The sequence below is a fragment of the Falco peregrinus genome, chromosome 2 (assembly GCF_023634155.1).
Source record: "Falco peregrinus isolate bFalPer1 chromosome 2, bFalPer1.pri, whole genome shotgun sequence".
Classification (NCBI taxonomy): domain Eukaryota; kingdom Metazoa; phylum Chordata; class Aves; order Falconiformes; family Falconidae; genus Falco; species Falco peregrinus.
The window spans coordinates 50,875,783-50,898,033 of record NC_073722.1 but is presented as its reverse complement, the minus strand read 5'-3'; the positions used below and the strand labels follow the sequence as shown (position 1 = coordinate 50,898,033).

At 38.1% G+C, this 22,251-nt stretch overlaps 1 protein-coding gene across 6 annotated transcripts in view; it reads left to right on the top strand.

Annotated features, from left to right (window-relative positions):
- The window catches only part of KIAA0232 (KIAA0232 ortholog), a 72,456-nt gene that overhangs the window by 5,890 nt on the left and 44,315 nt on the right, over positions 1 to 22,251 (top strand). For 3 of the 6 annotated variants that reach the window (XM_055796370.1, XM_055796371.1, XM_055796372.1), the window contains exon 2: positions 14,007 to 14,510. The exons of 1 other annotated variant lie outside the window; for it this stretch is intronic. In XM_055796370.1, coding sequence (XP_055652345.1) covers positions 14,280 to 14,510 — 231 coding nt within the window. In that variant the 5' untranslated portion in view covers positions 14,007 to 14,279. Of the gene's footprint in view, positions 1 to 14,006; positions 14,511 to 17,769; positions 17,836 to 22,251 lie in introns of those variants that run through there. 2 more of the 6 variants (XM_013303794.3, XM_055796373.1) reach the window with 2 other exon arrangements.

Here is a 22,251-nt window from a genome sequence, read left to right as displayed (position 1 = left end):
CTTCCAGTGATTTGTCTGATTGATAACTTTACTTACAAACCTTCAGGAAAAACTACTGTTTCATGATATTTTAATTCTGGCTGAAGTTTTTGAGCTAATGACTATTACTAATTAGCTAAAGGTTGTGGTTGAGTGAATTTCTATTCTCCTGGTTTTGTCTTCTGGGGTAGAAGTTCACTCTGCTGCTTATTTCACTTAACAGTGAAATTGAATTACCTATAGTAATTTTTGCTTTATTGAATTTTTTATAGCTGCTTTGCTGGGAGTCATGTTGAATTGTGTGGGGTGACACGAGAGTTTTAAAATACTTCTGCAAGTTCAGATATTAGTCTAATTTTCATATTTATATAATTTTTTTACCAGCTTCTCTCTCTAAACAGGATATCAGCTTGAGAGAAACCTCAGGGTTCCAGTTTTTAGTAACTTTGTTCTTGAGTTGTGAAAGAAATGCCTTGGTTAACAGTAGAGTAACTTCCTTGAAGAGAAGTAATATAGTGCTGACCTGCTGTTTTTGTAAGAGGTTTTCTGGTGGTGATAGCTAAATATTTTGCATTTTAGTAAGGTAAGATTTCCAGCTGTCATTTGAAGTAGAAAACAGCAAATTTGTTATTTTAAGAGCAATATTAACCTGTCTTACCTGTTCATTTTGTAAACTTTTTTATTTTTTTAAATAAGCAGTACCATTTTTAAGCAACATACTTAATCATGAAAGTGGAGATACTATAGGGCAACAGACATCACAAATGTTTTTATGGAAAAAGAAGGAAGACAGAGTTGTTTTCCTGGTGGTCTTACAACATCAACTGAATGCACTGAAATGCTAAAATGTATATTCTCTCATGTGAATTGTTGCTGTGTTCTGTTACTCCTGCTTCTGATCTCAATTTCATAAATACATAGAATTTCATGTACCAGCACTTTGGTTAAAAATTAGATGCAGGAAAAAAGCATTTGAAACAATTTCCTTTGTAGGTCTGCCATATTTTCTTTGCTGCAATGTTGGTATCTTTTCTGCTGGTTAAGTCATGGAGCTTGCAAATTCAACTTTTCAGAACTCTTTGCGATTACTGAGCCTCTTGTGGCTGACACATATTGTACACTTTTACACAGTTATTAATGAAGACATTGACTATATGTGACTTCCTACTGAATTTATGATAACATCTTTTTCTTTTTATGAAAAGAGCTGTTGAAGAGATTATATAGTTAGGCAATAGTTATGTTTGATTTTAAGCCCTTCGTGAGGCTATTTTAAGCTTTTCTAAAAGGTAGTAATTACCTCCTTGAATCACAGACCAAGTATAGAAAACTTCAATAGTAAGCATTCAGAGAAGACCTTCATACAAATTAAAGGCATTAATAAAACAAAGTAAAGTATATCGTGTGGTCATTAACTAGTTAAATGTTTATATACAGCTGGATTATTAACTTTGAAAGTATAAATAGCTGGAGAAATACCATAGCCTTCAAATGGGCAGTGGTTATTGGATCTTTGGAATTCATAATTCATCTCCTTTTCCCTCCTCAACTGAAAGATGCAATGTATGCCTAAGAATAAATTGTGTATGAATTAAAATTAATCCTATATGGTTGCACTAAAGGAGTGGCCATGGGGCTGCTTGGTGCTGCACTAGCATTCCAGCTGGTGTGAAGAGCACTGAACATGTTACCAGGGTGGTCTCACTGGTGGCCCCACATGGGGGGTGATTCCTTTTGGTGGCTGCCTGTGCCCTAGAGGGGGCTGGCAACACCTGCTGGGGCATGCTGCTGTCTGTGTCTGCACACTTGAGAAGTCGGGGAGCTGGAGGCAAGTTTATTTTAATGTATGCACACATAACTTGGTGCTCAGGCTTCCAAGCCGTTGCCATCTTGCTTGGGAAGGGAGTTCAAACACAGGCAAATAGTTGTTAGTAACAGGTAGTTTAAACTGCTCTAAAAGTTGAGTAAATCAAAGACATCAGGAGGGGCAGGAAGGAGACAGATCAGAATAGTTGAGAGCATATATCTGGTCTTCCCGTTACTTTGCATCCTCTGTTGCACTGTTAAGCCCTGCGTATATTCTAGGTGATAGAAGGATTAGTAGATATAGTGAGACACAAGTAGTAGAAAGCTTACAGATTTTACGTGCCAAAAGGCCAGAAGGTAAATGTTTCAGTGAGTTTAAAATGTGTGCAGCCTTTGTGATTCGTTTTTGGTTTTTAATTCCATTTATGTTTCCTTAAATCTGAGAAAGTGTTATAAGTGTGATGATGGTAATCAGTGATGTGTGATCTGTTGCTTGTGTACAAAGTAAAAGATACAGCTTTTGATAAATAGCATCCGTGTGAAAATTCTCATGGGACTGAACAAAAAAGAGTGTAACTGTCTCTTCTTTGAAGTTACAGCTAGACAAGTATTTCTCCCCAGGACCTCTCGGGCCCTGTAGCAGTCCATTCAGGCAATCCCTGTGTGTAATAGACTTGAGGTAAAAGGAGGAGAGCGAGGTGTTTGTCAGTGGCTTTGCTTTAGTACGCTGGTTAAGATCTGCAGTTTTAAATTGAAAAACTTAAATCATACTAATGTCTTCAATGGTAAAAAGAAATGTAACAGAACAGTCTTAAACCTCATGTCAGTGATGCTGAAATTACACCAATGGTTGGGGAGTACTGTAAAGTATGAACTGAAGTGATGCCTACATTTTTGAGGTGTACATGTGGTGCCTTCTGCATCGGCGCTCATGTTTTCTCTTGGCTTCTCCACACTTTGGTGATCCATGATGTTCTAGGCTGGTTACTGTGCAACATCTGCCTCTCTCATACCAAGCTTGAAGGGAGCAGTAATTTCTTTGTCATTTTCAGGCTACTGTTCTGGTAGGATTCTGTTTGTTTTGAGGGTTAATATGCTGAATGATATAAACATGGGATACTGTGGCATGGGTCAGTAGGGAATTTCTGCAAAAATGTTGGAAGTACCCATCATATCTGTTGAAGTACCTGGATTGGCTTCCACACTTGAAGTTGCAAAGAGTAAGGGTGGTAAGAAAGACTTGCATCTGAGTTAGCTAAAATGTAGCCTCTGAACTGTGCCTTCCTGGTGTTTTCTTGTTATACTTAAGTGGATCTAACAATGGGCAACTACGGAAAGGGGCAACCCCGCTTCCTCTCTTATGCCAGATGTAGAAATTTTGTGGTAGCGGAGTGAGTTGATTGCTTACTTGTATTTTTTTGAAGGCTGGCCCACCAAAAATGAATTTTTTGCATTGAGAACAATCAGATCCAGATTGTCCTGCAACCATACAGTGAATGGGTTAATTAGAAGGACAAAAAGGTGAGAATGCCAGGAAGGGATGAGGAGAAAAACCAGTAAAACATGCAGTCTCAGTGGCAATATGCGGTTGTAGTGCAGTTTGTGTTATGCAGACTAGCCTTTGAGTCAGCCACACAGGTTTCACTGTCAAGATGCTGCTGCTGCTGTCGTTCTCCTAAAAAGTACTGCTGGTACAAACCCCATCAATTCTGTTTTTTACAAACTGCTACTTGTGCTGGCAATAGTAGTACTTCAAATTTTGTTCGTTATATGCAGCATTGTTTATCGTTAATTTTAAATGTGAAAATATTTACTTAAATTCCTTGTTATTAGATGCTGATTTGTAATTTCAAAATTATAAAAAATTACCATATTTCTAAGTTATGTGATGTGTGTACATTTGTCTTATTTCAGATAAGGTTAAAAAAAAAAAGTGGTAGAGGACTAAACTTTAGTTCAAACACCAGTTTTAAAGAAACTTGAAATTTAGTTCAAAATCTAGTCTGGGCAGTAACAAACTAAACTGGTAAAAAAATTTCTCATGGCAGTTTATATTCATCATTTTTTAAGTATAAATGGAATTATTAGAACTATATTGGTAGCTGGATAACCTAGTTTGGTCAAATTCTTACTAAAATAATGTAAATTTTGCCATTGTTAATGGCAGCTGGGCATTTGAAATTAGCGAAGCAGTATTTCACTCCTCTAAATTCAGACAGTCTATAAATATCTTATATCTTTAAATTTACTAAATCTCATCAGTGCTTGAAGGTGTTTTTAACAGTTGTAAGCCCCTTCTAATATTGAAATTTTTGAAGACACAATGTTTTGGGGTGGAGGGGCTGCAGGTTACAAGTGAGCTGTACTTACCCTTACCTGGTACAACTACACAACAAACTGATACCAGAAATTGTTTTATTTGTCAGGTTTTATTTTGTCAGGAATGCTCTGGGCTCCCGTATATTAATTTAAATGGAAGTGGTGGCTACATGCTGCATAATGAAGTGCTTGATTTTGGTTACTTTTATGCATCTTTAATATTGAGTCTTGACTTCCTGAAGCAGTTTCCTGAGTAATGCTATGAAATAACAGTGCTTATGTCTTGAAGATAAAATTTACTTCCTCAATTACCAAGACACCTATTGAACCACGATCTGCAAAACTTGTCAACTATTAGGGCTTATTAATTAAATTTTTAAGTCATGTTACGTGTAGTGAAGAACCACTTCCTAAATGTCCTCTATACGGAGATGTTTTTTTACAAGTCCGCTATATGTAATAGGAACCCTTTCAGAAAAGCCTATGTATGAAGCCACTTTCAGACCTTCTTACAATTCTGTAAGCTGATGAAGTTTTGTTGTGTGGTGAATGTAGTATGCTGTGACTATTCTTCACAGTGTTTGTTGGTTTTGCTGCTGGGTCGTGCTTTTTCCTCTTTCCATCTTGCCTTTTTTTTTTTTTTTTTGTAACTTACAAGTTGTACATCTTCCATCTTATATTACGTGTTTGTTTTAAGAATGTGGGGAATGTTCAGATTACTGAGAATTTGAGGTGTTGCATATGCAGCTGAACCCCTAGTGCAGGTGCTGCACCTGCTAATTCTGCAGTCCATTAACAATTGTTTCTCATAGTTCAGTTTTTGCTCTCTTGACAGGACTGATGTTCTTGCTTCTTGTAACAAAGTTCATATCGTTAATAATGTGCAGCCCTGTGAGTGGATCAGCTAATTGAACTCCTCCAGCTACTGGTTTTTGAAATGTTGTTCTTGTGTTACGGTGAACATAAATGTTTTATAGGAACAGCTGTACTGGTTCAGACAAAGGCTTTGTCAAATCTGGTACTTGTCTGCAACAGCATCTGTAAGTGAGCTTTTAAGGACAAAAAAGAATAGGGAGAGCGTATGTGATATCTCTCCTGAATAGTCCTTCAGCCTCACACCGTTTACAGTCTAGGGTATTCCTGAACCTGTTGTGGTTTGTCTAGTTGGAAACTCTCCAGGGATCTCATGTTCAATTCCCTTTGAAACCCATCTAATTTTTGTTGGGTGTTTTTTTTGAGTCATCACTATCTTTTGGCAAGGAATTTCTAGTAGCTGTTGTGTAAAGTATTGTACATAGTTCTTATTAATATTGAAAAAAAAAAAAACCAACTGACAAACATTGAACAGTTAATCTCTATCCATGGAGAGGCATGTCGCCTTTGGTATTGTAGGTCCAAGGTTGCATGTTATGTATGATATAAATGCAAACAATTAATTTAGTGAAGCAGCATGACTTTGTTTTTTTCTGTGATTTGCTCTTTAGACTACTGCTGGGTTTGAGTTTCATGAAGTATCTAACATGCTACTTAGGAAATAGATCCTGGGATTAATAGTCAGCTCAGAACTCATTGTTCTATGTATTCATAGCATGAGGTTATTATTCCCCCTGTGTCTCATTTCAAGTTTACCGATACTGAATTTTGTTTGCCTTTTTATTGCCCAGTCTGGTTTCATAAGGTCCTTCTTTGTATTTGCTGTCCCTGATAGCTTGCTGTCATTTGGTAGCTTCTTAACTTTGTCACCCATGTTATCTTCCAGGTTGCTTACAAATTTGTTAAGCAGTGCAAGTCCCAATGCAGAAACCTAAGAATTGTACTGCTGACTCCCTTGGTGTCATCTTGGTTATACCTCCCTTCTTTTTCATTGCTAACCTAAGTGAATGAGGCTTATATGGTAGCTCATGAATCCTTTGAGTAATTCCATTAAGCTTTTATACAGATTAGCAGCTTCAGATTTTCATTTGGATAAGTGTTATGAAAATAAGCTTGCAGATTTACAAGAGAAAAAATCCTGCAGTAACACCCACACACTGGTTTCTGCCTCCTCTGTGTGTTCTCTGACTTGACTTGAGTTATGCTAGAACTATAGCATAAGCCCAGCCTTGTTAGACACCAGTCAACTTTAAAACATATATCCATTACAAATGAGATTCTGTTACTCTTGGACTTCCCAATAATACTTACTAAAAAAGGAAGTTCTATGTATATCTAAAAGTTAATTCACAGGTCTGCCTTTATGCTTCAGTCTGCTTTTAGTGTTCCTTGCTTTGATTCCAGCCAGGTGTTTTAATCTGTTTCTCATGGCATGGCACTGCTTCTGAAGCTTTTTGGCAGAAGTTGTCCAGACTGAGATGGAGGCAGAGGTTTGTTTATAGTATAGGCATTATCTTTTTTGTTTGTTTGTTTTGTGATAGTATTTCAGGGCCTAGGTCATGAATCAAGTCCCTGGTCTGCTGTTTGTTGTACAATAACATCAAACATCACCAAGCATAAAAAAGCTGTCCTTGCTTTGAAGACTGTGCAGCCAAATTTCTTAGGTTATTGATGAATGTGATTAAAAAATAACAAATTCTTTTACTTCTGAATTCACATGTCTTTTAAATGCCATGTGAAATTTATTAAGGACACAGATGCCGTTGTTTGCTGGACTTTAAATAGGCTTTGTTTCTGGGCTTTGACAGTGCCCTCCCCAGTGTGTGGCTGCTTAGTTTGTATGTTAAGGATTTGTTTAGATTTTTCACTGAAAGAAACAAAAGAAATGATGGTAAAATTGCTGATTCCTCTGTAATATACAAGAACAATTTTGGACTTCTGTTAACATCATATTATGTGACCATGCTTTTGATTATCTGTCTTCTAGAGGGGACTGAAATTTACTGAAGTGAATATGTGATTTCAGTATTCTATTGAGCAAACTTGATAAAATTTTAACTGTGATTTCTACTAATTAAGATTTGCATATTTTTCTACATGTAATTGTCAGGGAGAGGAAGGATTGTTTGCTTATAAGACAACCAATCTGGGAAAAAATAACTACTTCTAAAAAACTTTGTCCTGGTTAAAAAATGTGGACACACATCACACATCCACATTATAACAAAAAAAAAAAAAAAAAAAAAAAAAAAAAAAAAAAGAAAAAAGAAAGAATTCTATGATTTTTTTTTTTTTTCCTCTGTGCATTGATAAATTGCCATACATTGTCAAAGACCATAGCAGGGAAAAAAACTTTTTGAAAATGAGAGGTGGTAATTGTAAACTGTGTAATGTACTGGCATATTTCAAAGAGTAATAGAGGAAACTTTGTATAAAACAGTCGCCATAACTATTGTGTGAGAATTTGTTTTGTCTAATTGCTAACATATAGCAGCAGGCAGAGTGAAGCACTGGAAATACACGTTATCCCTTTTGGGAATGGAAGGAAGCAAAAAGGTAGCATCTGTAGCTTTTTCCAAGAGATTGGCTTCTCTGTAGTAGAGGTATCAAAATGTGTTCTAGAGTAACTGTGGGGCTTGAGAGTTTTTATTTGCAGATTATACAAACAAATAAATAAATAAATCAATACATCAGTTTTCAACTTCCTCCAATACGTAGAACTTGTGATTTTTCTTTTCCACTGAGAGTGTAGACCCCAGTGTAGTGAATTTAAGCCTGCAGACAGTTTGCTTCCTTTTTAAGTTACCTTTTTATGATCTCCAAGAACAATTCTGCGAACCTTAAGTTTACCTAAAAAGGATAATAGTAAGGGATATGGTTTTTACTCTCCTATTACAATATTTTCTGTTACTTCAAGAGCTGATAGTAGGTATATCTTTAAGAAAGCTTGAAAGTTGTTAAAGCATTAAATCTACTTATTTTTTGTCAGTTACAAAAAAAATGTTCAGAACCTTGTTGTGTGGATGCATAATTTTCAGAGGCCTTTTGGTGCTGATAATACAGATGAGGTTACCTTAGATTAATTCACGGGGTTTTGTGGTTTGCCTTTGGTCAATGGTTTCCAAGATTAGAAACAACTGGAAAAAAGGCCTTCCTTTTAAGCCCCTTAAAAGAAACTTCTTTTTTTATATGAAGGGGAATTACAGAGAAAAAAATCTGTTGAAGTTGAAATATCTTGCCTGGCATGGGCTTTTAGTCAATCTACTCTTTCTGTTGATAATCTGATAAGAACAGTTATATATGCTAGCTCTTTCTTGGTGGGCTTGTGTCAAGCTTCATTGAAGAGTGACTTAATTACATCCTTTTAGTGCGCTTACTGGTAATCTTTGTGTAATTTTACACTATCATGCTGTAGTTGTGTAGATAATACGGTTACAAGAACATTTGTGTGACTCTTGTGATTGTACTACCAAAACTTTTTTTTTCTTTTGTAAATTATTTTATGTATTTGATGTGACAATACTTGTATTCCATTTCACTTAAGGAGAAGACCAGGATTATTTAATTTTCAGAAGAGGTCACTTACCCTGCAAAAACTACTCTGTTGCAGGGAATGCCCTGGAGTGTTCCAGCTTCAGTTTCTGTACATTGAACCTTCTTTTTGTTTCTTGCTATAGATTATTTAACGTTGTTGCTTTTCCTTAGCTAGACGTCAGGAGACTAAAACTCCATTATTTTCATCTGCTGTCTATTTTACGTCAAAAGAATGTTTAGTGACTATCACACTTGAGTAGAATATTGAGAAAGTGTATCTATTCTGAGATGGTCTAAATTGTAAAAATCTGAGTATTGTGTTCTCATTCCTTTACAAGACACTTCAGTAAATTGGCTCTTGTGCCTCTAGTGGTTAGGCTGTTGACAGGTTATCAAAAAGTGACCTTGCTGTGGTCATTTATTAGTATTACAAAAACTGAGATTACTTAAAAGGAAAAATTCTACAAGGGAGTAAGTAGAAATTATTTTGAAAGAATTTAATGTATTTTTTACTTTAGGATTTTTAAGTGATCTTATTTTGTAGTTCCCATTGTAAGGCACGTCCTCCATCATATTTTTTAGCTGGAAATGGAGAATTCTTTCCAACTTGGTGGTTAAAATAACTAGCATTGCACTAATTACTTAGGCTGTATTGTAGTCTCCCTGTTCAGATTAGCCATGGTCATTGTGAGGGTGGAGAAAGTTATATTAAACAAGACAGTGTGAAAAAGATTAAAAAGGAATGATAATTTATTTTTCAGAAAATGTTATCTCTAAAATCAAACTTCACATCTGTTGGCAGAAATGTTCACCCTTTGAGTGACTTGTATTAATTTAATATGGAAGGCCACTCCCTAGTACTGGGATGGGAAAATAATCAGTTTGCATGACATTTTGTTAATTCTGATTCATAATGGAAATATGTTTTAAGACTTTCTGTAAAATGAAGTACTTGAGATGGTCTTAAAATGAGAAGTCTCAGATATTATTTCAGAATTTTTTTCAGCTTTCCAGTCTTCATATCACTTATGTATTTTGAAACTTCTTTAAAAAAGTTAAAATAGGTAATTGAATATGGTATTTGAAAAAGCTGGACTGTAATATTTGAAGATCATAGAAATGTCATTGTTTTCTCATTTCTTAATTCCTATGATAACCTGTCTCTCTCTTGCTGTTTCTCCCTTCTCATCTAAAAAAGGCAAGACGTGCTTTAACTGGTCAGCCAAAGTCAATCAGGTTTTGTCAGCATAGGTCTTAAGAACTGAATATCTCAGATGCCTCATGAAAATAAGTGTTAAGGTAGAAGAGAGGGGCCACGTTATCACCTCATTCAGGGACAGGCTGAAGCGGAACTTCAGTTCTTACTAGGTGCTAAGGATCTAAACCATGTGTCTAAGTAAGTTCTGATTGAAGTCACTCAGTATCCAGAAGCCCTTTGCTTTGCTGTATCATAGAATCTGAATGGTTTGGGTTGGGAGGAACCTTTAAAGATCACCTAGTCCAAACACCCTACTATGGGCAGGGGCATCTTTCACTAGATCAGGTTGCTCAAAGCCCTGTCCAGTGTGACCTTGAACACTTCAAACAGGTCATCTGCAACTCCTCTGGACAAGCTGTTCCAGTGTCTCACACTGTCATTGTAAAAAATGTCTTCTTTCTCTGCAATCTAAATCTACTGCCTTTCAGTTTAAAACTATTGTCCCTTGTCCTGTTGCTACAGGCCTTTGTAAAAAGTTTTGTCCCCATCTTTTTTATAAGTTCCCTTTAAGTACTGGAAAGCCACAGTGTCTCTCCAGAGCCTTCTGTTCTTCAGGTTGAACCACCCCTTCTCTCTCAACTGTTCTTCATAGAAGAGGTGTTCCATCCCTCTGATTATTTTTGTGGCCCTCCACTGGATCTGCTCTAACAGGTCCATGTGTTCCTTGCACTGAGGACCCCAGGGCTGAACGCAGTACTCCAGGTGGGGTCTCACCAGAGCAGAGTGAAGGGGGAGAATCACCTCCCTGGACCTGCTGGCCACGCTTCTTTTGATGCAGCCCAGGACCCTGTTGACTTTCTGGGCTGCAGGTGCACACTGCTGGGCCATGTTGAGCTTCTCATCCACCAACACTCCCAAGTGTTTCTCCTCAGGGCTGCCCTCAATCCATTCTCTGCCCAGGCTGTATTTGTGCTTGGGATTGCCCTGACCCACGCACAGGACCTTGCACTTGGCTTTGCTGAACTTCATGAGGTTTGCATGGGCCCACCTCTCAAGCCTGTCAAGGTCCCTCTGGATGGCAGCCCTTCTCTCCAGCGTGTTGACTACTGCACCACTCAACTTGGTGTTGTTGGAAAACTTGCTGAGAGTGCGCTCAATCCTGCTGTCTTATGTTGCTGGCAAAGATGTTGAACAGCACTGGTCCCAGTGCTGACCCCTGAGGAATGCCACTTCTTACCAGTCTCCACTTGGACATCGAGCCGCTGACCACAACTCTGAGTGTAACCATCCAGCCAATTCCTTATCCACCAAGTGGTCCCTCCATCAAATCCATGTCTCCAGTTTGGAGACAGGGATGTCATGTGCGACAGTGTCAAATGCTTTGCACAAATCCAGACAGATGACATCAGCTCTCTCTCCTCATCTGTTAACACTGTGACCCCATCATAGAAGGCCACCAATTTTGTCAGGCTTTATTTGTCCTTAGTGAAGCAATGTTGGCTGTCATGGATCACCTCCTTATATCCCATGTGTCTTAGCATAGTTTCTAGGAGGAAACATGATCTTCTTGTTCCATGCCAGGTACAGAGGTGAGACTGACTGGCCTGTGATTCCCTGGGTCTTCCTTTTCCCCCCTTTTTTAAAAATGAGGGTTATGTTTCCCCTTTTCCAGTCAGTGGGAATTTCACTGGACTCCCACAACTTATGAAATATGGTGGATGGTGGCTTAGCAACTTTGCCTGGAGTTTCCTCAGGACCTGCGCACGTGTCTCATCAGGTCCCATGGACTTGTGCACCTTCAGGTTCCTTAGACATTCTCAAACCTGATCTCCTACAGTGGGCAGTTCTTCATTCTCCTAGTCCCTGCCTTTGCCTTCTGCAACTTGGATGGTGTGGCTGGAGCACTTGCTGGTGAAGACTGAGGCACAGAAGTTGCGGAGTATCTTACACTTCTCCATGTCCTGGATAACCAGGTCTCCTGCTTCTTTCTGGAGAGAGCCCATGTTTTTCCTAGTCTTCCTTTATCACTGACAAATGTATAGAAGCTTTTCTTGTTTTCCTTGATGTCCCTGGCCAGATGTAATTCTACTGAGGCTTTAGCTTTCCTAATGTGATCCCTGGCTGCTGGGACAACTTCTCAGTATTCCTCCCAGGCTGCCTGTCCTTGCTTCCACCCTGTGTAGGCTTCCTTTTTGTGTATGAGTTTGTCCAGGAGCTCCTTGTTCATCCATGCAGGCCTCCTGGTGTTTTTGCCTGCTGCCGCCTTTGTTGGGATTCATCGTTCTTGAGCTTGGAGGAGGTATCCTTGAATATTAACCAGCTTTCTTAGGCCCCTCTTCCCTCCATCCTTCTGTCCCATGGTACTCTAGTAGACAGATCCCTGAAGAGGCCAAGGTCTACTCTCCTGAAGTCCAGGGTAGCAAGCTTGCTGTACAACCTCCTTGATGCCTAAGGGTCTTGAACTCCACCGTTTCATGGCCACTGCAGCCAAGGCTGCCCTTGAGCTTCACATTCCCCAGCAGCCCCTGCTTGTTGGTGAGAACAAGGTGCAGCACTGCACCTCTCTTTGTTGGCTCCTCTAGCACTTGGAGAAGGAACCTCCTGGATTGCTTATGCCCTGCTGTGTTGTTCCTCCAACAGGGTGATTGATGTCCCCCATGAGGACCAGGGCTTGTGAACGTGAGGATGCTCCTGTCTGTCTATAGAGGGCCTCATCTGCTTGGTCTTCCTGGTCAGGTAGCCTATGGCAGACCCCCACTGTAATGTCACTTGTCCTTGTCCTCCCCTTGATCTTGACCTATAAGCTCTTGGTTGGCTCCTGATCCACCCCAGGTGGAGCTGCACGCACTCCAGCTGGTCATTGACATAGGGGGTGACACTGCCTCCTTGTCTCCCATGCCTGTATCCTTCCATCCCAACACTTCGGTTATGGGAACCATCCCACTGTCTCTCTGTGGTATCAGTAAGATACCCATCCTGCAGGCATGTGCATGTCTCTAACTCTTGTTTATTCCCCATGCTACATGTGTTTGCACAGAAGCATTTAAGTTGGGCCCCCAATGAAGCTGACCTACCCACCGGAGTGGCTGGAATTCCTTTGTGCTGCGTGGGCTTCAGGTGCTCTCCTGCTGAGCAGTGATCCTTCTCCTGGCTCTGTGCATCTGTTCCTGGCACACAGCATATAGTTCAGATAGTTGTAGTAGGTGGTGTCTGTTTTGAGTGTGTTGGCCATCTTGCAGTGGGGTTGAAACAAAAGAGTAGATTTTGTTTAGATCCTTTAGTCTTTGTTTTCTTTCATTGAAGGGATATTTCCTGCTAGGATTTGAGCTTTGTTTTCTCTTGCTGAGAAGCTGGAGAGGACAGAAGGCCTACACAAATGCCAGACTGACATGTGGTTGTTTGGCAGACCAGTTCAAAAATGCCCTTTTTGGACTGCATTCTTCTGGGTTAGAGGGCAGAATGCCTACATGTGTGGTGCTTGCACCTTCTCCTCCTTACTTAGCAAGATAGATTTGGGATTGTGGATGGTGCAAGTCTTAGGATGGTTTGTCTGTTTTAGGGTATGGTTTAGGTAAGTTCTCAGGTAAGACTGGTGTATGCTTTCTGTGAAGAGGGTTAAATGTTAATTCTGGCACTGATAAATTCTATTCTGCTCAAATTTTGGAAGTTATTCCAGAGATTTATATTTTTGTGAGGACAGATTTTGGATGACAAAATACTTTGTTGTCCTGAGAAAACAAACAACCCCAAACCCCACGCCTGAAGATAGCAACTATTTTGTGGTAGGATTTATGAGACTTCGGGCCAGGTAAATTTTGTAAGTGAGTTCTTTTATAAAGAAGACACCTTTTTCTATTCCAAAACCAGAAATCACTGCAAAACAATAGGATTATATTGTGCTTTAGTGATACAAAATATACGGTCAGTCGTTATGCAAACTAACATAGATTGATTGATTGTTTCTCAAAGTGGATTTTTTTCAGCTGATAATGAAAGTAACAGAATCCCAGCTTTCCCATAAAGCTAAATCAAGCATATATTTCAATCAACGGATTAGTTGTGAAGTCTTTAATGAAAGAGTCTCTCTTCCTGTATTAAAAAGTACCTTTTCTAAGTACCTTTAAACTTGGAATTACTCCTGTTACCTTTCAAAATGACACTGAATAGGTATACTATATATGTGGAGTAAGCAGTATGTAAATGACTGCTCTCTACATTGGGTGGTTTTTTTCACTGTTTAATATTACTCATTTATGGATACATATTATCACAACTTATCATTTTTTCCTCTTTATAGGTCCTGCTGGGGACTTGCATCTGGCCTCAATGTGAAATTAAGGTAGAAAAACACATCTACATATGTGTTTGCTGTTAGGATTTAGTTTATTCACTGGTCATGCCTGAAGAGTGATGTTCGTCTCTAGACGGCTAACTGCCAGGAAACATAAATGATTGTCCTAGAAGTCAAGCCTCTCTCCTATTTACTGGAGTGAAAATCACCTCCAGATATCGACGGAATATCAACTACAGAAAATGCTTCACGTTATAAGGATGCCAACCACCTAGATTCATGCGCCCTATCTGTACAGTTGTTGTGGATGGTTTGCCATCTGAAAGCTCCTCAAGCTCTTATCCAGGCCCTGTATCTGTTTCTGAAATGTCTCTGCTACATGCTTTGGGTCCAGTGCAGACCTGGCTGGGACAAGAGCTAGAGAAGTGTGGCATTGATGCCATGATTTATACTCGGTATGTCCTCAGTCTTCTGCTGCATGATAGCTATGACTACGACCTGCAGGAACAGGTATTTACATATTTTAGATGTTGTCCAGTGAAAGTGAGTTTTTGTATCGGTTATGTTTTGTGTATTTATCCATGGGTATGGCTCAGATGGGGGGGTGGTTGTCTTTCAGTGTGTGGGTGGAAGGGGGGTATAAACCACATTGGAATTAAATTTGCTGGGTGTACTGACATTAATGTAGTTAGTTTGCTGTATGAGCAATTAAATTAAAATTTTCATGTTGCTACAATTGATTTCAGAGCTAACAGCACTGGCATGTTCTGTATCGTAAATGCAGACCATCAGTACTCGTGATTACAAGGTTATTTGAGTATTGGAACATTAGTAAACTAATGTAATTCCTATAAACTGTGTCAAATTGGCCTGCTTCTCCCCATCACTTCTCATGGACTTAATCTTCTGCTGTTTTCAGTAAAGAATAAAAAAAGCCCCACCCTTTTTCTTTTTTGTTTTGTTAATAATATAATGCAATAGTGTATTTTAAATACTCATCTCTTCTAAAATAACGTTCATGCTAAATCCTGATAAAAGACATGCAAAAGAGTTGTGGAACAGTGAGTTGCTATACATGACTGAAGCTCAAAAAGGGCAGGGGAAATAAAGTTGAAGCTATGTATCAGATAGGCACAACACTTACTGTTTCCGTGTGCCTTTATTGCTGTGGATTTTATATGTCACTGCAACGTACTTTTCAGTCCTGATTTCACCTTATTTGTGTTTTTGGTTTTTTCTTTCTTTTAATTACTCTGCATCATCAACCTGTATCAAAATACTTTTAGTAATGGAGGTTTCTGGATATAGGACTCGGGGAAGTTCTGGTGTTTTCAAGAAGGGATGAGGTTGCTGCTGACCATAGACTTCATCTTATAAGGTGGCTGTGATTTACAGTGGGAAGAAAGGAAAGCAAATAGCACTTATTTGATGGCTTAATTATTAGTTCTTTTTTGTTGCTGCTGTTTTGATTATACTTCATACATTGCTACCCATATATACTTCACACATTGGTTCAGAACTTCCACTTGTTTCTAGTGTACTTTTTTTAAAAAAACAGCAAGAGCAGGGCAGAGTATTGTGGGATAGATGTAAATGCAGTTGAAGCAGAAAAAAGTTCATGTCAGATGCTGCCAGTTTCTGAACTCTTAGCAACCATAACTGTGCATAAAAGCTTTCATGCTTCTGTTGTACAAAACAGAAAACTTTATGCCCAACACTATTTTTTGTTTTTAAGTTTACCTGGCAGCAGTGAAAGTCACCAGGAACAACCTCATGATTAATAAAAATAATAATAAATAAAAACGCCACCACTGTAAGTATTCTTCGGTACCTTAATAGTGAACTTACTTAGGCCTTGATTGGATGAGAATAGCTGTATTTTAGAAGGGGACAGAATAAAGTTCCAAAACCTGTTTGAGAGGAGGACGTGGGGCAAGAGCAGGAAAAAGAAACCAAGTGAACCCACACCAGAATTTGAGGCGCTTCATAGATAGCTCTGTGGCCTTGGAGAAAAATTAAATGTTTCTTTTCAGTCCATTTTAGAGCATAGTCATAACTGAAGTCACTACTGTGATGATTTGACTGAAGTGCCAAAATTAGGTTTCTTTTTATCAGGCTTTGCAAGAAGCAAAGTAACTATATTATGAAAACCTCATTCAGTTTATTTCTCATTTTGATACCTTAACTGGGTGCTTTGTGGGTTGATAGCAGAGCTTTAAGGAATGTGTCTGTTCTTTTTCCAAGTTGATTATCTGAACCTAATGAGCCAAAGAGAATACCACATGCTGACAGGGTAGCCAAAACCTGTGTTGCTGAGCGGGTGCTGTAGTACAAACGTACAGAATGTCTTCTGAACAACATTGAAATTTGAAGAAGCTGGATGTTTTCCACCTCTTCCAATTTGATCCTGCTTATAACATACTTTTATTGCAATTATTCACTTCAATAATTGTGTTCTGAGTGTTGAGACCTAATATCAATTTAATTTTGTGATGATATTCTGTAATAATGATTGGATGCATGTGTTATGAAATACACTGCGACCTAATTCCTTTTTCAAATAGCTTACTCTTACAAGACTGCAAATACAAATTTCTTACACAGATAATTCATGAAATCTTAAAACACATGTGCTTGTTATTCTGTTTATTTATTTTATTGCCTACTGGTTATTTGTATGACCTGGTATTTTAAAATTAATTTTGGTTTAAGTCATTCAGAAACAAGAGAATCTGTACTCTAAAGCATATGTTTGCATATAAGCAGTTTCAATCCAGTTTTGGTGGTAGGTACATTAAGACAAAGGAGCAAAAAAAGTACTATGGTGTTGTCTACAAATAGAAGTCGGGGAAGAGTACAGCAATTAAACATCTAAATGATAAATAATTTAAGAGTAAAATACTGAGAGTTGCTGAGCTCCCTTAATTCAGATTAATGGCCATGGAAGAGTTGGTTCTTGGCATCTCAGGAATTTTTTCTCCCATATGATTCCTTTGATTCTTGAGACAGGTGACAGAATTTCCAGGGAAGGAACTGTTCTCTATAGTGGGTTTATTGCAGTGATTTTTCACCAACTTAGACGACAGCTACAAAGAGGATGGAGGCTTTCTCTTCACAAGGAGCCACATGGAGAAGACAAAGGACAATGGGTAGAAGTTGCACTGGTACACTTCTAATCTCAATGTGCGAGAGGTTTTTTTTTTTCTTTTCTTTAATAGTAGGAACACTTACTTGCTGGAACAACCTCCTCAGGAACGTGGTAAAGTCCCTATTGCTGGAGGTTTTCAAGATGCAGTAGAACGTGGTGCTAGATAATGTTATCTAGGCTCCGTTTTCCTTGAAAGGGTGAACCAGATGATTCCCCAACCAGGTCCTTTCCTACCTGGGCTGTTCTAAGATTCTTTGCTTCTAGAACTCTGTTTCTGCAGGGAGTGATTAGCCATCATTTCTTCCCAAAAATACAGCAATGACTTTTGTTTTGAACAGGTTAGATGAAATGTATGGTCTTTGAACGCCCAGAATGGGATTACACATATGAACAATACTAAATGAATTGCAATGTGGTTTTTTTGGGGGTAGGTGTGGTGAAGAGGATAAATTTAGGCAGTCTTAATCTTACAGCTACTGTAAAAATAGTCTTCATTAGAAATGTTGTAAACTGAAGTTAAGACTGACATTAAGATCTTTCCACCTTATAATGTTGATGACAGTATTAGCACTGGTTTAGTTGCTTCAGGTAGCTTCCTTCCATGCTTTCTTTATTATATAGTTTTCTGGTGTCATCAACTGTAGCAAGGAGATGGAACTCTGAAGTCCTGGAGTGAGGTTCTGTCTGGTAAGTACAGAATGATATAAAATAAAAAATGAGTGAAAAATCATCCCCAACCTTACTAGGCATACCTAGTTATTTAAAATGTTACTGTGTTTATCAGTCGCTTCAGCTTACGTTTAAAATAGGTATCTCAAAAGAATACAGAAGTCTTGATTAACTAGGTCTTCAGGGTTATTTTTGAGAATAAGCAGGATATTCCCATCTGATTTGTTAGTAATATATAAATATGTTAGAATATTATTTATGTATTTATATTTTACTACTGCAGACTTCTGTGCGTTTGGTCCCTTGACCTCTTTTCAGTATTACCTGTCTCTGTATAGTGAGGTAGTTTGGTATGTGGAAAGAAGAGAAAATGTGTTTGGGGTTATTTTTTTGTTTTGTTTTGTTTTTTCATTTTGTTTTGAGTTCTTTTTGGTATGAGTGTTTTTCTGGAGTCTTTTTTGTTGTGGTTTGTTGAGGTTTTGTTACTGTTAATTCCATGCCTTGCCCAATTAGAGTGGTCTCTGTTGGGTATCATATGGATGCAGGCTCAATATCGGAAAATGATAGACCAATAAGTTGTGAGTTTTCAAAGAGCTGATAGGGGCTTCTTGCAGGTACTTGTGTGGAGGCCTGTGGAGGAAGACACAGTGCAGAAAACCGGTGAAAGTAAAACCCTAATACACTGCAAACAAATTTTACTGGAATGTTTGCAGTTTTTATTCTGACTTATTGGCTTAAACTGAAAAAATTATTAAAATAATGGGAAAATTGATAAGCAGGTATGTTTTGCCAAGCCATGTTTCAAAGTACTAGGAAGCTTTCAAGAAAAGAATCTTGAAAGAAAAGTATGAATTGTACTGTGGCCAAGACCTTCCAGAGCTGCGGTGGTTATATATGTTGTAAGCATTTACTAAGAATTACTGTAAGACCTGCTAAATATACACATCTTCAACGTCTTTAAAAAATACTCAAATACTGAGGTTAATTATCATTGGCATTTATAGCACAATTCTTATGCAAGTTATACTTTTAGAAATAAGTCTAAAAGCTTGAGATGTAAAAGTTCTTAAGCAGGCCTTTGTTCTTAGTGTGTGCACTTTTTTTGTTATTTCCCTTCTCTTCCCTTCCCCCTCGCCTTGCTTTTTTTTTTTTTTTTTTTTTTTTGGCAATGATATTGCTGGTGGGAGGGTTTAAGAGGGCAGAAGCGAGGAAGCTTTTTGGGATTTTTCCACATTGACTGATGGAGGAGAGAATACAAAGGCAATATGAATTGCATTTGCACATTTTCCTTGATTACTGTGACAGCAGGATGTTCATAGAAATAGCTTGGGGGCTTTGTAGCTAGTTAGTTTAGGTTTGTCGTATCAGGATACAAGTAAGGGCTTCAGTGGTACATTTACATGCACACACAAACAAGGGTGTTTCTTGCTTACAGTTGTATTGGAGAACAAGATTCTGAAGTTGATGTACACATAAATTAGATGTCTGCGTGGTCAAAATTACTACAGGAATCTGTGGGACCGTATTATGTAACATATTCATTATTGGGGGGTGGTGTATGCTTGTTATTTTTTTAAGATTTGAGGCTTATCAGTGGTCTCTGTTCAAAATATTTGGAAACCACTCCATTTTGTTCTGAGGTAGATGGCCTGTTAGATGCTTTTGGTCTGTTAAGGAAAACCTCATAAAATGGGTATGGATTTAAAGACTGGGATGGTAACTGAAGCGCAGAATATTTCTGTTAAGTATATATGCTTTTTTCATGTGCATTTTATGACTGATTTTTCTTATTTTGGAGTAAAAGGTAAATTTAGGAGAAAACCCCGTGAAATTACTGACAAATTACTAACTTTCAGGGACCCACAGAATTGCTGTTGGGGGAGATTTGAACATTGTGAGACAGCTCTTTGACTTCAGATTAGATCAGGCTGTCTCGCTTTTAGTTTCCTAATGTTAAACTAGCCAGGTGCTTTTAAGCTTTCTTACTTTTATTTAAATTCTAATTAAAAGTATATTTGTAGAGACGTGTTCTCAAACCAGTTTGTTATATAGTAAGTACTACATTAAGATTGTGTACCCTGTGAGAAGTGGAGGGCGTCACCTTAAAATATATTTTGCCTAAAATATTATTTCGTTGATCTTTGTTTGTACAGTATTAAAATCAGTGTTCTGTGTTGTATTTTTTATATGCTATTTGTAAGCATAGCTGTTTCCGAATATAACAAGTTCATGTTATATTTGCCTATAGACTGTTCTCCCTTTTGGTGAGACAGAGCCTTTATTAAAAAACAACCCCAAAACCCAAACCCAACAGCTCAACACTCTGTAAGATAAAGGCTTTGTTTGTAAGCCTTTGGTCATGCAGCGTGAACGTCTAAATGCATTTGTTACGCATACTTTCCATATCAAGTGTCTTGTGTTGCTTTTGATCTACTTCTTTCAACTAATTTTTAGAAGTTGGCATTTTTTTCTGACCCTCAAAAGTAAATATCCTAAAGAAACTTTTTTACAAGATAGTATTTTCTTAGCTCTCAGAATGAGGTAGCTGTTGTACTGCAAATTGTGTTCTTCTGTGACTAGCATAAGTTTTTTTCTTTTTGTAGACTGATTTGAAATACTTCCATTCAGGTAATGTTTTGCATGGAGGGGTTGAAAAAGTCTTCAGAAGGATAGCTATGTTATGCTGACTCTCTGATCATAGTTTTTATTCTTGCTTTTCCATCATTAGCACATACATATTTGAAGTCCAAAATGTAGTTTTCCTCTTTTCTATGAAGAGGAGAACGGAGTGGTGAAAAAAACACTTCAGGCCATGTAAGATAAATTTGAGGTCTTTACTCTGTGGTTTTATCTCCACAAATGCTTTTGGTCTATCACTCTGAACTGAGATGGGGTTATCATTGCCAACTGTTCTGTATTTGCTTAACGTGTGCCGGTGAAATGGGACACCTTTTGTGGCAGTACTTGTGATGCACCTGCTAGGTTCAAAGATCTAGTCTAATGTGGGGCTTCGATTCTCACTGCCATCCCATGTTAACCCAGTAGAGGGACCTGATGTATAGATTTATATTTTAGTAATAGCTATTCAGTTTTTCACATGCATGTTTTAGGGGGAAGAGGATGTGTTTTGTTGTGTTTGTTCTGAAGTGGAAAATCTCCTCCATAACCTCAAGATAGGAGGAGAAATGAGGATTTGGTCCCCTGTATTACACTAACCGAGTATTAAATGTTAATCTGGCCAGTATGCCTAATTAACTACAGATGACAATGCAGGTTTTAGTATAATTCCAACGGCTCTTTTATCATCCCTAAGAAATAACTGTGGATCATTCAAACCCATTTTTTTAATGTATTAATTTTTGTTAATTTTATTAATTTAATGCATTAATAAAGAAGAAAAGTTAGGGTAGGGTAATGCTGTATGACTGCTGCACACAAGTGTCGTTAAGTTGCAAAGTTCACCAGTAACATGTAGAAGTATATTTCCTGAATACAGAATATTTTCAGCTTAGTTTGTGTTACTGCTTATTAAGCAGTGTAACATTCCTGTAGTAACAATTTTTAAGGTTTTTCTGACCTTGTTTTTTTAATCATTACCCAGATTAAGTATGCAAAGTTCAAGTTGTGGAAACTGTTGTAGGAAGAATAGTTAGGTAGGAAAGGGAACTGTGATACCAAGACTTCTGTCTGTACTTTTTAGAATGGTTAACTTTAAGTTCTTAGAGTATTCAAATGTGTACATGTTTGCAGGGTTAGGAATAAACCCTCTTTTTCTCATGCATAAATGTGAAAACTGAAGAAATTTATCATATTTAGGAAACAGTACTATATCCTCAAGTTAATATGCCCATAAAGCTTATTTATTAATAGAAAATATTTTAAGTTTTGTAAAAGCTCAGATAAGTTTAAAAGTTTGTAGAGGAGAACTTAGATGTGGTCCTTGCTCGCCCTCCCCGCCCCCCGAGTGACTATCTGAGGACTATATAACTCATGCTGTCATATTTAAAGTTTGGAAAATAAATTTTTTGTATACAACATGAACTGGGTGAGAAAAATTGGGGGCATATGGATTCCTCTTCAGTTAAGCAGTGGAGGGTGGCTGCAATGGCTTTTCTGTAAAGGCATGTGCCTCAAAAAGCTCCCAGATACTCTCTCTGAACTGCTGCATGTGCGGCAGGGTAGGGCCTCATGTTTTAGGTCTTGGAGCAGACTTGTGATTCCCTCAGTGTAATGGGCTTTGTCCTGTGAAAGCACCTGTAGTTCTGTTTGTGAAGAACAGCTGCACCTATGGTTGTTATGCTGGTGCTGAAGTGGTTTCAGTTGGGTTCGTACGAGAGCTTTCAGCCAAAGCGGGAACAAAACTGGTGTAGTGTCTCTGTGGGACTTTTTCTTTTTTTCTTTTCTTTTCAACTTGTTAAATTTTAGTTGGCATTT